The sequence below is a fragment of the Styela clava genome, chromosome 4, assembly GCF_964204865.1.
Source record: "Styela clava chromosome 4, kaStyClav1.hap1.2, whole genome shotgun sequence".
Classification (NCBI taxonomy): domain Eukaryota; kingdom Metazoa; phylum Chordata; class Ascidiacea; order Stolidobranchia; family Styelidae; genus Styela; species Styela clava.
The window spans coordinates 17,956,222-17,974,661 of record NC_135253.1 but is presented as its reverse complement, the minus strand read 5'-3'; the positions used below and the strand labels follow the sequence as shown (position 1 = coordinate 17,974,661).

Below are 18,440 nucleotides of genomic sequence, written 5' to 3'. Positions count from 1 at the left end.
GTACAATATGTGCTTAAAATTGAATGTTATTTAAGCCGCCTCAAATAAACATTGGTATTATGTAAGGCTTGCACGTAATTGACAAAAATCAATTCCGTAATTACGGCAAAATCAATTACGTAATGACCCCGTAATTGCGATATTTTTCCACGCATTTAAACCTATCGTAACAACCAATTGAATCCACTTTTTTTCCGAATGGGACATTGAAGTTGGGTTTTCCTATTCTTGGCAGTACTACACGCCGGCGGCAGATGTTAAAGACAACTACCAAGGAGTGAATTCAAATTAATTTTATTCTGATTTTTATCTTTTGTGTTAGCTTTGGTTTTTCTTTATCACCTTCGCAAATTAACCGTCCCATTTTTATGCGATCAATTTTATTTTATCATTACCGACACTGGTATACGGATATTTATGGAAACGATAGTTTTTTAAAACCACCTGAGTACTGAATAAAAATTACGGGTTTTTAATTTATTAACCAACGACGTGCGTATTTTTTCATTTAATTATACTTGCGATTTCCTCGCGACGAAGACTTGTTTTTGCAGCGTTTTCCGCATTATCCGACATTACTGCCTTGTTAGCATTTTTATAATAATAATTATTGATGTCGACTTATTGACGATATTCCTATTACCATGCTTCATTTTACATTCAATCATTTCGCGGACTGAATGTTTGTAACATTATTTGCGATAAATTTAGATCAAATATTATTTATTTGCGTATAATTTAAATACCGAACTTATATGACATGCCTTCTCCGAAAATACAAAGTTATATCGCAAAACAATGCAATGTGACATTTATTTTACACTCACAAAATTTATTTGCTAACTCAAGTCGGCGATCCTATCGGCCAAGATTGACAAAAGTTTGGTCGAGTGCCGATGGTATTCAAGTCGACGATAAATCAAAATAAGTTGCCGCATTTGGTAAGACAGTTAATCATATATGGCCGAAATATTGAGAGGAATTGTGGAAAACATCATGAGCAAGGCCAAGTCCGGACTGATATATAACGATAAAACCGTTAACAGAACATCAAGATTTTGTAATAGAAAATGGATCTCGCACAGAATAAACACACAGGCTCATATTTGATTATATATGATAGCAGTTAAATTTTCAACGGTCCGCGAGGAATCCGTCGTTTTGGTTCATTACGCAATCTCTCTTTTGTCGTCATATTGCTATTAGGCCGCGAGCCGAGGCCCTGAAAAACGCCTAGAAAGTGAGTTTCGTAGCGCACATCAGGTAACTACCTGAAAATGATTTTAAAATGTTCCTTAAAAATTTAGTAACAAATATTGCCTTGTTCCCACTTCCAAAAGTTGCACGTTTTACGGAAAAGACGCTTTTACTACAAGAAATATGTGCTACGATCTGTCCTATATTCTCTACATTCTCGGCACTGAACAATGACTTCTGCATGACGTAACAATTGAATTAAACCAGCTGTTAGCGAGCGGATGAATATTAGTTATTTCTGCTCGACCTTGCGCTGAGTTGGGCAGGCTTTCCATAGCCCTGTTTAGTTATTATTAGTTAAGTTATGCTAAGACGTTGTTGAAAAATGTATAAGTAAATTATTAAACACTTGTAGATCCTTACCACGGATATGGGCCGTGAGACGAAACCATGAAAACGCCCAGAAAATGAGTTTCGTAGCGCACATCTGGTAACTAAATAAATTCTTCAGTTTTGTGTGAAAACGAACATAATGAACGCATTACAGCTTGTTCCACAATCCTGGTGCGAAATTGAATATATAAGAGGTTCCCGGAAATTCAATAACCATAAGTTTACAACGCATACATAAGAACTATACAATTCGAGAGCCCTACAGCACACTAACACAAATGTATTCCTGTAATGTTTTGCCTGACCAAAATCGGACTTCCTCAGTCAATCATAATTTATTAGGTAGATTACGAAAAATATGGCATACATGTAACCAACAACAAAAAATACTTTAATTGTGTGACAGGAGTCGGGAGTGACCTCGAAAGCAGCGACACCAACAACGCTGATTCACATTTGAGAATAAATTTTATGTAATAACCACAAGCATTTTACAACAAGAACAGCATAAAAAGCTACATCCATTTTATAGAAGCTATCAAGTATCAAACGTATTTATTTTTAAGCAATGAAGTCACAAATTAACATCGTGAGCACGAAAACACAAATAAATCAGTTATTTCTCACTAAGAAATTTACCGCAAAAGTCAAGAAAATTAAATGAATGTACAATATGTACATAACATAGTGAACAGAAATATTACAATTTACAATTAATCTTTTTTTAGTTTATGTGGTTATGTATTTGAACAAAGGCAATAATATTTCTAGAAACAGGACTACGACACTAACAAATGTCCGAAAAAAAAAACAAATGTATGATACTTATTAAATCAACTGTAATATCTAATTCACTTTCTTCTGAATTGTTTTCGAAATCCACTATCTCAAAAATCGACTTTTCCTCTATAGGTGTACTGTGATTTCTGCAGTCAATACAAAAACAAAAATCTGTGCAATTTAAGTTGATTTTGGCACACTTTCATAAATTATTTTGACTATTTTTCTTTGCAGTTTGCCAACTCAAGAACTGATTTGAGGGCCACATGCTTCTTCAGTGAATCATTGTTGGGTGGAGAGTATAATCCTTATGTTTGACAGTGTTAAATAGACGTGCCCTGGTATCATTTACATTCTTCATATCCTCTTCAAATTCCTCAGCTTTATTTATTAATACCTCGTTAACCTCAAAAGATCTTCATAGTCGAGGGAAAAAAATGAATTGAAAATCTCAATGAAGTCTCCAACATGAATTTGATGGGCAGTTTCAATTGCAGAAAAGTGCTAAAGTATTTCAATATGAATAGCCCATCTAAGCTGTTTGCAACTATTATGATTCTCATATACCTTTAAGCTTCAAGACTTCTTGTTTAATCCATTTTATAGCACTGATAGCAGCAGGGATCAGAGCCTGCGTTAGGTCGGATTGGTGGAACATTGCCGTTTTCTTTTGTAGTACAGTATCTAAAATAAGGAAGAAAATAATATTTGGAGCAGCATGATTTTAAAAATACCCCTAAATACTAACTAATACCTTGAATACATAATGCATTTTATCTGATGTACTAAATGAGCGTATATATGCTCATTGCATGTTCTACAGTCCAGCAGTGTTTGCATACCATTACTAGACTATATCTACACTAAATTTTGATATATCACAGTCTGAAATGTCCTATGACAGTATGAGTACCGGTATGGACTATAGACTATATTTTGAAACATCAACTGTTTGTCTACAACTTCATTTCTCACCTCTCAATCATTTCCAATGCTACCTTTCTTTCCACTCCGGCATAACTTATCATTGCTTCCCAGGTTCTTGTCGACTCTATGAATTTAGATTTAGACCAACCGACATTAGTAAAATTGATTAATTTCTTCTTTCACACAACCGTGCATTACAGAAACAGCCATTCATTTCTATTTCCAAATATGCTGTGGCCTATATAGTAGTATAAGTCTGCTGAATAGTCAAGAAGAGTCATTAAATTAATCATAAACATTTCATGCAAGCCAGAAAATATCGTTGTTTGTGACATATTATTCTAGGTCTAGCCTTCCTTGGAGTTACCGCACCGTACCTATTTAACAACGTCTTATGAGCTAGTGCTCAACTAAAATTGCTATTTATGGCAAGGATATACAAGTGTTTAATATCTTACCTATACTTTTCAACACCTCCTTAGAATAACTGGACTAATATTACCGGTAACTGAAAAAAACTATGGAAAGGCTACTCAACGCAAAAGCGAGCAGTTGAGTACATCTGATATTCATCCGACCACTGGGGATCCACCTACAGCTGACTAACTTGACTGTTACGTCGTGCAGAAGTCTGCGTTCATTGGCCCATGATACCGGAAAAGCAGAGAAAATAGGACAGATGGAAACACATATTTATTGTAGTAAAAGCGTCTTTTCTGTAAAACGTGCAACTTTTGGAAGTGGGAACAAGGCAATATTTGTTACTAAATTTCTAAGGAACATTTTAAAATCATTTTCAGGTAGTTACCTGATGTGCGCTACGAAACTGAAAGATAAATGGCCTCGGCTCGCGGCCTATATTTGATAAGCGCGACATTAATTATCACGGCGAGGTATTGGCGCGAGTGATCAATCGCTCTTTTCGCTTATTTGGTTCCAATTCGTCGCGAAAGCTCTTCGTTAAATTTCACAAGATAGTCGTGTTGAAAGGTTATGGATATTTTCCTGTTTATACCCCAAGTCTGAAATGAAACAGCCAAAAACAATATGATATTCCATGTTCATATATCAAGTGTTGATATTAACAATAAAGAATGGTTAAGCATTGCTAATCCACACTTGGTGGGGAATTCCCACTATTCAAACGCGTGACTATAAAATAGAAACGGAACATATATACCATAAGTAACGGAAAACTGGAACAAGTAAATAATAAATAAAAGTAAAATGGATACAAATGTTTGATAGACAATGTTTGATAGATTGATCTCCTGCGTTCATTAGTCATTTCACCCGAAGAAGTTGAAACCGGGCGTGTTAGCGTCCATCTGTCTTAACACAATTCTTCCCCCTATCTACGGTTATTATGTACATTGGCCATGCCCATGCTAGATAAGATGCGAGAGAAGTTGAAACCAGGTGTGTTGGCGTCAATCGGTCTCAACGCAATTCTATCCCTTATCTACGGTTAAGTTGCGGAGAAGTTAAAACCAGGTGTGTTGGCGTCAAACGGCCCTACTCAGTTCTTCCCCCATTAACTACGTTAATAATTTACATTGGTCACGCCAGATAAGTTGATAATAGTTTAGTAAATGGCAACGCGTCATGCCTTCCTTCACCTACGTAACAAGAGAGAGAAAAACGGCTGCGAATACCGGAACTCTAACTTCTTCTACTTGTTGAGCTTTCATTTTCGCAATCGACTGCTTTGAAGAAAGCTCGTTTCAATGCAATAATTACTACTTTACGTAATTCGTAACTTCCCTTCCGTAACTCCAAATAATTACGTAATTCCGTAAATCCGTAAATTACGTGCAAGCCTATATGTAAGTATATACAAAGTTCTTGAAAATTTGTAAAATGTATACTACAACAAAAAAGATTGAAGAACACTGCTTTAGAATCATGTTTGGACGGCTGCACTATGCTAAAGCACATCAGAGCAGTGTGACATGAAAAGTGGTTGATTTATCCCATTTTTGTATGAAGCTCTCCAGATACGAAGAACATCTTCTGCAGCAGGAACTGGGATTTTAGTGAAAGCTTTCACGTACCATCGACCTAAAACAGAATGGCAATATATATGCTGAAAAAGTTAGGAAGTTGTTTCATTTTCCTAACAAGGAGAGTTCCAACATTTTGCGGATACCGCGAAGCCATAACAAAATTATCCGAAATGTAAAAAGTTCGCTCTTCTACAAGCAAGAGTCATAATCCGCCCTCAGAACTGAGATATTTAGTCAAATTTATTGTTATGGTTAAAGCCTGTGACATGAAATACCGATGAATCAGTTCTGGATTTGCCGCTCTCAAATATAAATGTATTCTGAAGTGAAATAACGAAACAAAACTGACCTTCTTCAAAGCATCTAACAACGATGAAGTAATTCTTATAATCAGTCACTTCAAATTTCAGATCGGTGGACATCTCGTCGATATCTGGAAATAGACTTGTCAACAGTTCAAACAAATCTTAAATTCGAAAATTGTAAATAGCAGAACATGGTAAACATGTAGACATTTTAAAAACGCTTAAAAGTAAGCATATGTGGTCACACAACTAGGGCTGGATATTTTGAATTAAATAGTAAACAATTCGGTTGAGACGAAAATTTCGAATTGCCGAGTTCTTTTTTTTTTTTTTAATTCTCTCTGTGGCTAATGCGACACATCACCAGACTTGAAACGTTTGTATTTTTAAACTGCAATTCTGAATTAAGTCTTTTTTCACCTCACTTTTGACTGTTATTTCACCAACTTTTTTCATACTGAATTATACAACATTTAACAATAAATTTCTTTCGAAAAAATGTTTTGTACTGGGGATAGAAGCACGTCAACAAAAATGGAGTGCTTGTACAAACACATGTTTTAATCAGTAAGGACACACACGTCACTAATCGTATATTATGTACTGTAGCCGTTATAACGTGACTGAAGGGTCCAAACGAAAAAGTTACGTACAATTACGTCGTTGTATTAATTTAAATATCATCCCAAGTATTCGAGATTCGATTCTGCAGGTATTCAATGCCATGCCTCCCTCTAGTCACAGTTTGCGTCGGCTCAACCATCCTACGCATATACTAGCAAACGCCAATGGTATTCATTAGATTAGAGCAAATGTAAATTATCGCCAACTTATTTCCCGCACAGCTTTTTCGTTTATTGAGCTATCTATTTTCACTATATCACGCATCATTGCTGAGTCTTTATTGAATATATGAAAATTGACATTATTATTGGATTGTAATCAGATTATTTTTGTGAAAACGGCGACCATGATATAAGAAGAAAGATCTGTTTTCAAGTATGTAATTGTACCCGAAGTAATTGTTTCATCATTTATTTAAGAGGTATTTAATCTATACAATTCAGATCTGAAGGCTGCCCAATTTTTAGTCGTAAGAATGCAGGGGCAGCCAGAATTCTCAAAGAGATGAGATTCAGAATTTCCGAGGCTACGGCTTTTGAAACAGTTGTCACGATTACGTGCTAGTTAATGCTTGTCTCGCACTTTTACGCACTACTTTACACACATTTGATGCGTTTTCTATTCGAACTTAAAATATGTCTTCTTATATTAATTTAATTGTGTTCAACGTAACTCCCGGTTGCGTCGGCTTACAGCAACATAAAATTATTGATACTCTAAAATACCACAGCAATCTACGAACATGGAAAAGTGAGAAAAACTGCGATCTTGAGAATCCGTCATCGCCGTCAGGTTCGAAAAATCTTGATCGCCTCGAAATCCCGCGAATTTTCTTATAAAACAGTCAATGCAATAACGCCACTCATTTTAAAAGCTGACTTTTTGATTGATAATGATCTATTTTGCGCTAGGTAATCAATCCATATGGACATATTTAAAATGTGCTGCCTCTTTAATTTAATCGTGTTCAATTTACCCTGCGGTTGCTTCGACAAAATAAAAGCAATATTACTCAGAAATATTACGGCAATCTGCAAACATAAAAATGTGTGGTAAAGTATCCGATTATATCCTGTTTCGCGTTCTCTTTTGAAGAAATTACCGTTAGAAAAATCTCTTCGCCTGCGATAAAATTCCACGGGGTAAAATTTGTTCTAGTACAATAAGAAATTAATTGAAACTACTTTACACTTACATATCATGTCGCGTCATGCCCGTCGGTAATTTTGGAATTGATCAAAAGCTACGCCCAAAATTAATTAACTATTTCAATTTACAGTGACTGTATGGTTTCGAAAGTCAATCAATCAAACTGTGTACCGTATGCACACGAAATGCCTGGATATGTCAACCCCGAACTGCTGCCGTTGCAAATTGCCGTTGCATTTATCACTCTACCCTTGGAGCGAGACGATTACTTTCGTATACTGCAGAAGTTTTTGTGGGAGCGTTCATCAGTCAAGACACACGATATTCGCCACGTTCATTTTTGAACCTCGGCAACGGCGAAAAGGTAGCGACTTCAATAATAGTGGTAAACCTAATAGGTGTGTGTATTTAAACAATGTATATATAATAATAGGGACTCTCAGTTTTGAAAGAAAACTTGCGGAAACCCTGCACTGTGCTAGGGTGCCGGAATCCTTGTTGATAACAACTGGGTTATAGCGGACTTCAATTTAGAAAATTCTGGTAAAGACGATGAGAAAAACAAACTCGTGCTCTTGTCAAACATTTAAAAACCAGGTCTAACCTTCTGTGCGTGAAGTCGTACCATATCGGGATTTTCAGGTGATCTGTTAATATATTATTAACTAGAAATACTGATAAAGTTTCGCCTCTTTTAACTTCGGTAAATTCATTACGTTTTGCAATCAATTGTGACTTGGCAGCTATATTGATTTGAAACGTATGTACCTGGATAGATACTTTTCCAACGTTGCTTCGACACCATCATTTACTTTGGTAAAATTAAGTAGTTTCACAAAAGCTACTTCGGCAGATATTGCATCTCCATCATTCATAGATTGGTAGAACGTTTTGCCTTCGAGCTGAAATTTAACAAAAAATATCTGAATGAACGTTAACTTTTTCTCACAATCAAGATAACTATATATGTAAAACTTCATTTGCTGTGGACCTTTTGTTTTGGTTTGATGTTCATTTAAATTATATTCTGTCTATGCCGTGCCGCAGAAATGCCTAATGTGTGAATTGCTTTAATAAAATATCAAATTTTACTGTGCATCAAATTTTATAACACCAGCTGTGTTAAATAAACGCTCATAGTTAATAATGGATGCCACTGGATAAAAACCCAGCATACAACCTAGGCTAACATCGTCCACAATTGCTCAAAATAACTAATATTAAAATAAGATTGCTAAAGTTAATTAAGATAAAAGAAACAAAGGTATAAACACTTTTTTGGGTGTTGTTGCGTTTTGCAATATTTTAATCAAGTATTTTAGTTTAAAATTTCTGCAGTTACTACAAAATATATGCAATATCGTTTATTTGATATTTAATTCACAATTTTTTAATAAGCGAAGAACTAGAATAGCCATGGATCTCGTTACTTGATTTGCAAGATTTATCATGTTTTCAGTCAAACATAAAACTGAAAAAAGCGAAGAAAAATATTGAAGTATACTTCAATTCTCCTCGAAGCTATTCTATATTATGTGATTATTGTGATTCTATATTATTTGATTTGAATGAAATTTTTTTTGTCAACACAGCTATATCTGATTTTATGAGATAGGCTCCTTGTATAGCGGTGTTTCCATTTCCAAGCAACGTGGCAATAAAAACGTGCATTCTTTCCTGTGTATATCATATTGATCAATATAGTCGTGCAATATTACAAGGTAAATAAACGCTTAAAAATGCATCAATGCCATGAATGGCATGTTGAATGTTCGTGATCGTTTTAGTCTTTTCCGAGCATATAACACCGCTCGTCTACCGTCGAAATTTACTTCGAGCTGTCTGACTTGTGCGCAAGGTTTTAATTTACTCATCAAAAAATGTAGGACAGATACAGAATTTCCCGCAAAAATAAAATAAATGCATTGGCAACACAGTGGCGTTACTAAATCTCTGGTCAGATATACAAAAGTGAATGTTGTGTGTGAACAGCAAAATATAAGTAGCATTCGTCTTTAATTCATTATCGTTAGTTTCTATTTAGAATAGGAATTTACAGCAATTAAACAAAATGAAAAGTTACATTTATGTTCAAATCCTTCTAATAATTATTCAAACTCTCCTTCGGATGAATTTAGCTCAAAGCAGAAGATGTCAATATCCACTAAGACCAAATGATATACAATGGAAACAGGCCAGAAATTTTTTTGGGTATTTATACACTACGTTTTTTGTGAAAGATTACAATGTATTCTGTCTCGGTAAAATATATTGCAATGTTTCTACATTTTATCTTTCGCACACAATTTTCAGCTTGAAGGGAAAACTTTCTACCAAACTTTGAACGATGGGGATGCTGTATCCAGAGATGTTGCCTGTACAAAAATATATGACATAACTCCCGTGGAAAATGGATTCAAATTAATTCTTGAAAAGTATTTGTTTAGGTATGAAGTATCAACCTTTATTTCTGGCTTGAAATTAAATACTCACTTCAAAATTACCTCTGAAAATTGTAAGTGCTGAATGAAGTGAAAAAAATTCTTTTAATAAAAATGAAATAAAGTAACGAAAAATTTTGAAATTTTCATTTTTCCTTAAGCAACGCATTTAGAAAACAGTCTTTGTTGCGAGAACCAATATGAAAGCATTATTCTTTAAAATTGGCTTTTTTTTCTACAGATCGTTGGAAAATCCCGATGTGGTACGACTTCACGCAAATAAAGTAAAGGGAGGATTTTACATGCTTGATAAGAGCATAGGTTTATCAAGTTTAAGTTTACATATAATATATTAGAAAACTATAAATACGAGTCAGCATTAAGTGTCACATAAGCGAAACTATGAAAACCCAAAGGAAAAGTATGGGAACGGTCCTCTTTCGTCACTCTCGTCACTCTCTGCGTTTCTTGATATACAGATACACTATATGAAGGTTTTATATTGTACGCCGTAAGAAAACTAAGATTATATGAATTATTTTTTAGAACCAGCGATGCTGTATGATATCGTGGAAGAAAACGGTGAAATAAATGAAAATGCTGTTCTGGAAAGTAAGTGTGTTTGTTTCTGAAGAGACGATTTGTCATGTAAGATTAAACTTATTGCTGGCTCATTGTAAGCACTACAAATGAACTCATGGAAATGAATAGGTTTAGTAACCTTACAAAAGAAATTTGTTTTATACTTAATTTCACCCAAATATATACGATTAAACAGGTCAAAGTGCCAAAAAATATGTTCAAATAAAATGATAATCGTATGAATAAAACGCAATATGAAAAATTTATGTAAGTGAATATTTTCTAAATTCAATGCCAACTTTACCTTCAGATACCGTTGTGATGTTCGGCGATTTGGAATTTCAATTGACTGATTATGAGAATTACTTTATTGTCGTTCGATGTTCTAAGGAAGGTCTGGAATTGTTGTACTAACATTTATGAATTAAAAATATTTACATGAAAAAAACCTAAATTAATAGTTATCTATCCAGTGCTTTAAATAAAGATTATCCTGAATTTCGCGTAATTAGTTACTTTATGGATAAATTAAATTTTATTTTGGCTATTTGAATGAAGCAGAGACACAGTGTTGCAAGAAATATCTATATATTATTTCAGGTCGGTGGTACTTGCGACCCCACACTAGAAGTCCAGTTCCTAATGCAGAAGATGTTCTTCGTATCTGGAGAGCTTTATACAAGAATGGAATCAATCAACCACTTTTCATGTCACACTGTTCCGATGTGCTTCAGTTTAATACACTCGAGTAAACAATCATTAACTGCAATTTGAACCTATTTATATTTCTTTTTGCATCATGTACCAAATTCTAGTATATTTTATCATGCTTTATAAAACTATATAATTTATATTCGAAATCTACATCGGCTTCAAAAATACTATTCTCAAATTTCTCGATCAGCATATAACCCCGCCCGCTTCCGTCTGATATTCAACATGTGTTGTCTGACCTGTGTGCACGGTTTCATTTTCTTCGTGTAAAAAATATAGGATTTAGTGCGATGTGTGTGAAATATCTCGATATAATGTGGCTTTCGGCCTTGGTTTTTTATTGTTAATTTCTATTCAGAATTAAAGTTTGAATATAATTTAATGTTTTAATTATTAAGCGTTGTTTGTTCTTAAATAATGTCGATTATGAAACTATCGGCAATACGATCCATATGAACACCATATCTTGTCCAATAAAATGAGACTAAAATCAACACCAACACAAAAGTAAGTACAGACATATTGTTTAGACCTAGTTGTAATATTTCAACTCGTATTTCTCCGAGCAGTGGTTTAGAGAGCAGAAGCCCTTTATGGACAGAAAAGTTAAAGTGGTCTGAAGTCACCTCAGTCTCAATAATTTTCTATGGGAACAAACTAGTATTCACATTACCATTATACACACAAAATTTGTGCATATAAATGTATGCTCATCGTAATAAAAAAATAACTAAAAAAAACCTACCTAAAACTTCTCACATTCAATTCACTTTAGCCCAAACGTTGAAATTACTGATCGAAATATTGCTCATCATTTCAATCTGTCTTTTAAAGGATTTAGTGAAAGAACTGTTAAGAAGTTTTGACAGTCTTCCTAATTGTGAGACGAATTCGAAGTAACTTTTGTTTTTTTCATATTTTGGAGACCTTGGATTTTTTGGTGCTTCCGAAGTATGTGCACCAAGATGGCGCACAACCAGAACGGTGTATTTGTGCCAGTCTGGGTTTAAGGTTGTTCGCCATTTTGATACACATACTACCGGATCGCCGTTTTTTTATTTGGATAAATATATATAAATCCATAAGCATAAATTTTGTATGAAAAATGGTGATTGGTTTGCGTATAGCAATAGAGACCGCAAGTTTAGCCCAAGTCGGATTGAAACCATACCACACTCGCTTATTACTTAATCGATTTCAATCGGTAAGTATGTTGATATGTTTTTGTCTGTCTGTATGTCTGTTTGTCTGTTTGTTTGTCTGTTAGATGCACGCGATATCTCACGAAAGCGATATTGAATCTGCTCCTGATTTTGCATGTGCATTCATATTATCTCCATGTGCATGCATACTAAGCCTATTGATTTTGGGCAAATTATGTCGTATAATTAGCGAGATATTAATTAATTAGTGATGGGACAAAAGGTGTCACTATGGAGTAAAAGCGCTGTTTTGGGGGATCCCCTAACTTTCGATTGATAAGTCTTCGGTATCTGACCGATATTCTCGTTACTTATCGATCTTAAGATCGGTATCGATCTTAAGATCGGTAAGTATGTTGATAGATATTTTTCTGTCTGACTGTTTGTCTGTTTGTTTGTCTGTTAGATGAACGCGATATTTCACGAAGGCGAGGTTGAATCTGCTCCAAATTTTGCATGTGACTTCATCATATCTCGGACCAAAAGATTTACCTATTGATTTTGGATAAATTATGTCGTATAATTAGCGAGTTATTAATTAATTAGTGATAGGACACGCGGTGTCACTATAGAGTCATGAATCGGAACCGCAGTTTCGATCGATAAATATTCGGTCTCCGACCGATATTCTCGTTATTACTTATCTATCCCAAGATCGGTAAGTATGTTGATAGGTATTTGTCTGTTTGTTTGTTTGTTCGATTGTTTGTTTGTCTGTCTTACAAACGCGATATCTCACGAAAGCAAGAATGAATCCGCTCCAAATTTTGCATATGCATTCATCATATCTCGGATCAGAAGCCTATTGATTTTGAATGAATTATGTCGTAGAATTAGCGAGTTAATATTTAATTAGTGATGGGACACAAGGTGTCACTATGGAGTAAGAACTGTGTTTTAGGGAACCGGATTGAAACCATAGAGTTAAAATTTAATTTTTCCCAAATTTTCAAATTTCGCCAAAACAAATTATACAATTTAAATTTTAAAAATTTGTTTCACTGCAACGATTATCACAAGCCAATTACTCTACAAAAGTGGATATTTCATTGTTCATATTTTCTTTATCACTCGCTTATTACTTAATCGATTTTAATCGGTAAGTATGTTGATATGTTTTTGTCTGTCTGTATGTCTGTTTGTCTGTTTGTTTGTCTGTTAGATGCACGCGATATCTCACGAAAGCGATATTGAATCTGCTCCTGATTTTGCATGTGCATTCATATTATCTCCATGTGCATGCATATTAAGCCTATTGATTTTGGGCAAATTATGTCGTATAATTAGCGAGATATTAATTAATTAGTGATGGGACAAAAGGTGTCACTATGGAGTAAAAGCGCTGTTTTGGGGGATCCCCTAACTTTCGATTGATAAGTCTTCGGTATCTGACCGATATTCTCGTTACTTATCGATCTTAAGATCGGTATCGATCTTAAGATCGGTAAGTATGTTGATAGATATTTTTCTGTCTGACTGTTTGTCTGTTTGTTTGTCTGTTAGATGAACGCGATATTTCACGAAGGCGAGGTTGAATCTGCTCCAAATTTTGCATGTGAATTCATCATATCTCGGACCAAAAGATTTACCTATTGATTTTGGATAAATTATGTCGTATATTTAGCGAGTTATTAATTAATTAGTGATAGGACACGCGGTGTCACTATAGAGTCATGAATCGGAACCGCAGTTTCGATCGATAAATATTCGGTCTCCGACCGATATTCTCGTTATTACTTATCTATCCCAAGATCGGTAAGTATGTTGATAGGTATTTGTCTGTTTGTTTGTTTGTTCGTTTGTTTGTTTGTCTGTCTTACAAACGCGATATCTCACGAAAGCAAGAATGAATCCGCTCCAAATTTTGCATATGCATTCATCATATCTCGGATCAGAAGCCTATTGATTTTGAATGAATTATGTCGTAGAATTAGCGAGTTAATATTTAATTAGTGATGGGACACAAGGTGTCACTATGGAGTAAGAACTGTGTTTTAGGGAACCCTAACTTTCGATCGATAAGTCTTCGGTCTCTGACCAATATTCTCGTTATTATTACTTATCGATCTCGATAAGTATGTTGATAGATATTAGTCTGTCTGCTTGTTTGTCTGTTAGATTCACGCGATATTTCACGAAAGCGAGGTTGAATCTGCTCCAAATTTTGCATGTGCATTCATCATATCACCGACCAGAATCTTATTTCAGATGAATTATGTCGTATAATTAGCGAGTTATTAATTAATTATTGATGGGACACACGGTGTCGCTATGGAGTGAGAGCGGATGAATCTAAACCGCAGTTTCTGTTTTGGGGGATCTCCTAACTTTCGATCGATAAGTCTCCGGTCTCCGACCAATATTCTCGGTTATCCGCTTATTCACTTTGACAAAATGCGCTATACCTTCAACGCATTGCAACATTTATTTGTACAAAATAAACATACGGTCTTCAGGAGGAGGGAATATTGTTTAGATATTGTGGTAATCAGAATATGTCAATTTACGTAATTATATGATAAAATGCCTCAGGACTTTATGATAATTGCAATAATCCCTGTTCGAGCAAATTTTAATAAAGGATTCCTTCTCTGTCAGCTATTTTGATTTGTTGAACCACCGCATAATGCAACATTAGTACCACAAGCGATGTGATTACTTGTTTATCAATCAACACTTACGAGATTTTTCCTGTCGGATTTTATTTGCTGGTGTATCTCTTGCAATGTAATACCTCTAATTGCCATATTTCGCAGGTTCGAATCACCTGGGTGTTAAGTAAAAAAAATTGTTCGGAAAAATTGCTGGATACTTCTCTGTCTATTAGGGTATAATTCAGCCTATTAACTTTTCGGTAACTTAGTTACAGTCCAATCACACTGAATGCCATGATGTTTCCAAATACATCCCAGCACACACAACTAATAACTGATATTTGGACAGAGAAAAGACCACGTTGAAGCAAATATAGTATTTGTTTTATGTCAGTTTCAATAAATGTTTGTTATAAATTGTATATGCTCTTGAGGCTATGTTTTAGGGCTTTTTTAAAATTAGTCGAAGATGAAAATTCACAAGGGATATTTTAATACGTGATTTTTTTTTTTTGATCTCTCATTTTTGTTTGCATTGCAGTGTCGTGCGGGATACCGATAGATAGCTTGTCGTCTGGGAAACTATTAATTAAAATTCAACGAGTGGTAAATTAAGCGAAATGGAGTGGATGTGAATTTCATTTCATTAAAGTAACGAACAAACAAAGAATTGTGTAATTTATATCTATTCGTTCATGTCATTCCTTTCTTATTCATAATTCCATTTAAGAACTGATAATCTGATATCAAGTACAAACATGAATAAAATCACTGTTATATGTTTGATGTTCATTTCTGGGATAACTGCAGATTATTTGCCAAAAGAAGAATTCGTGCATTCGGAATTTTTTGAACGATTTGACAAAAAGGTTTGTTATATTATATCATTTATTTATTGTTATTTCGAATTTTTTATTTTAAAATATTTTTCATATTTTGTACAGATATCTGTGAGCGAAGCAAAAAAATTTGAATTTCCAAAACAAGATGGATTTGTGTCCAAAAAATATTCGAAATGTGCTAGAATAAGGTATGATGTCTAAAGCATTACATTTATGTATTTAAATTACTAAATAGTGCAAAAGTCGATATTAGTTTAATGTTTATGAAGCAATCTGGAAGCATTTGTTGGTATTACTTAAAAATTGGCTTACTTTATACATGCCTAAACTTTCAGAATTTATTTGACATATATGATTTTTGTGTATTTATTCCGGGAGAAGCTGCTATCGAGGATTATATATTCTGTGAATTGCGGTTTTCTCGATAAGCTTCGTCGGTCTACTTCAGGATCAATGCTTTTAGTATCTATTCTTTAATTTTTTGTGGATAAGATTCCGGATTGCTAATAATTAATTAGATATACTGCCGGCCCAGACGAAGTTTGTTCGGCACATAGTGATGAAAAATACTCAACTTGTAGAGATCGGACATGTACTCACATATCTTACTACGGTTCAACAAAATGTAATTCACAAGTCAAAATGTTCAAACCATTCGAACACTACGGCGTTGAGTGCAAGTAAGTTCAAGTGGTATAGAAAAGTGATGCAACAATTTTTTTTTCTTTTTCTGTGGGCTATTGAAAATTGTCGTTTTTTACAGAAAGCCAAAGAAAGCGTGTGGCGATGGCAATATTAACGATGATGCCTTGTATCCAGATCCGCATAAATCCCAAGAATTAGATGATGACTCTTGCGAATGTCAGACTATCTGGTGCTTTGGTGAAATTATGACAATTTACGAACAAGGGGGAAAACTGTTCAAAGGAAACGTCACAGTAAAGGTTTGTGTCTTCTTCAGTTTTTAAAAGTCTTGAAATATATTACATTTATATTTATTCACATTCGGAAAAAGTTTCAAGTTTATTTAAGATTATTCTTCATTATGTATAAGAACTAAAAACCACCAAAATTTGCTGATAGTATGACTTTGTTCGAAACTATAATAAAAAAGACGAGTAAAAAATCAATTGATTGGTTTTATATCACGTTTTTATCGCAGACTCCATGTAAATGTGAATGCAGAAGAAGGTTCACGATGATCGGACCTTATCACGGACGAAAATAGTTTTTGCTCTCTTTCACAAAAATCTGTATTCCATTGCATTGAACAATATTAAATGTGTCTGAGAAATAAATTTTTTGATCAGTATTTTTATTCAGTGTTCTAAAAGATTTATTGAGAAAAATGTTGGGAAATTTTGACAATATCGTCAATTGTAAGACGAATTCGAAGTACTTTTTTTTTTCCATATCTTGGGTACCTTGAATTTTTCTTTTTTAATAGAATGAACATATAAAAATCCATAATCATGAGTTTTGAATCTGAGAAAAGAATATTGTTTGAATATTGCGGTACTTCGAATATGTCAATGTAAGAAATTATATGATAAAAGGCCTCAGGACTCGAAAAAGGAAATCTATTTCAAGCAAATTTCAATAAACGATTAATTTTTCAGTCAGCGCTTTTGATTTGTTAAATTGCCGCAGGATAGAATATTATTAGTACAAGCGTATTGCTATGGGAATACTTGTTCGTCAACCAACACATTTTCCCTTTCAACTTCTATCTACTGACGTATTTTTTCCAAGAAAATCCTCTAAACGACTATATATCACGGCAGTGGTTACAGCTTTACTAGAGAAGGGAATATTGTTTAGATATTGGGCTGGTTGGAAAATGTTAATGTAAGAGATTATTGAATGGAGCGCCACAGAACTTTATGAAAAATGCAATGATACCAGCTCAAAATAAATTTTAATAAACGATAATACTTGTTTATCAATCAACACTACATTTATCTTTGAATTCTATTTATTGACGTATCTCTCGCAAGATAAAAACCTCTGATACCAATGGTTAGCCAATGGTTACTTACCATAACCATTCTATTCGTAATGTCAACTTTAATGTTTACATATCAATTATTGTTTTATAATCTCATAAACAAATTGTAACTCTGAGTTCTGGTATTGTTGTTATTCCAAAAAAATGTTTCAATATTTTGAATTAAGTACGGAAATTTGAAATCAACCGTTCTAATAGTTGCAATAGGAAACGATATTCCGCTAACAAACTAACTAAAACTTATTGCTGTTGGAAAGCTCACATTTTGCAAGACTGGTCTGTAGCCAGCAGGCTAAAAAGATCGTGCAAATTGAGACATTGAAATATATTGAAATAAACCTGGATATTTTCAGCCATCGATGATAAATTAGAAAACGGAACAATGTGACATGAAAAGTGGTTGATCTATCCAATTCTTGTATAAAGCTCTCCAGATACGAAGAACATCTTCTGCAGTAGTGACTGAACTCATAGTGTGGGGTTGCACATACCATCGACCTGTAATAGAATACTTAGATGAGATGTTCGGAATGGCATAGTTTTCACGATATTACACTCACTCTACACCTTTAAGAGAAAAGATTGAAACGCCGTTAGAACAACCAATGTACAATCAATATTTTTAGTCAAAAGTTTGATTTCGGAAGGTCGAGATTTCTCTCAATCCGAATACTCG

The 18,440-nt window shown here is 34.2% G+C and overlaps 1 protein-coding gene and 2 long non-coding RNA genes across 4 annotated transcripts; 1 reads left to right on the top strand and 2 right to left on the bottom strand.

Annotated features, from left to right (window-relative positions):
- Positions 1 to 1,782: 1,782 nt before the first annotated feature.
- LOC144422233 (uncharacterized) lies at positions 1,783 to 4,137 on the bottom strand. The gene is made up of 3 exons (XR_013475224.1): positions 3,346 to 4,137; positions 2,938 to 3,054; positions 1,783 to 2,516 (listed from the first exon to the last, which is right to left on the bottom strand). It is a non-coding gene; the product is annotated as an uncharacterized LOC144422233 (long non-coding RNA).
- A 998-nt stretch (positions 4,138 to 5,135) lies between these two features.
- On the bottom strand, positions 5,136 to 5,725 carry LOC144422232 (uncharacterized). The gene is made up of 2 exons (XR_013475223.1): positions 5,653 to 5,725; positions 5,136 to 5,358 (listed from the first exon to the last, which is right to left on the bottom strand). It is a non-coding gene; the product is annotated as an uncharacterized LOC144422232 (long non-coding RNA).
- A 3,066-nt stretch (positions 5,726 to 8,791) lies between these two features.
- Positions 8,792 to 12,123, top strand: LOC120326713 (uncharacterized). 2 transcript variants are annotated; one of them, XM_039393051.2, is made up of 6 exons: positions 8,799 to 9,575; positions 9,695 to 9,828; positions 10,064 to 10,143; positions 10,369 to 10,434; positions 10,715 to 10,798; positions 11,005 to 12,123. In XM_039393051.2, exons 1-6 carry the CDS (start codon positions 9,453 to 9,455, stop codon positions 11,154 to 11,156), a joined length of 639 nt encoding a protein of 212 aa, XP_039248985.2. In that variant the 5' UTR covers positions 8,799 to 9,452; the 3' UTR covers positions 11,157 to 12,123. The 2 variants fall into 2 exon arrangements, with proteins under 2 accessions (XP_039248986.2, XP_039248985.2); XM_039393052.2 differs by lacking the exon at positions 10,715 to 10,798 and having other exon boundaries at positions 8,792 to 9,575.
- The last annotated feature ends 6,317 nt before the right edge of the window (positions 12,124 to 18,440 follow it).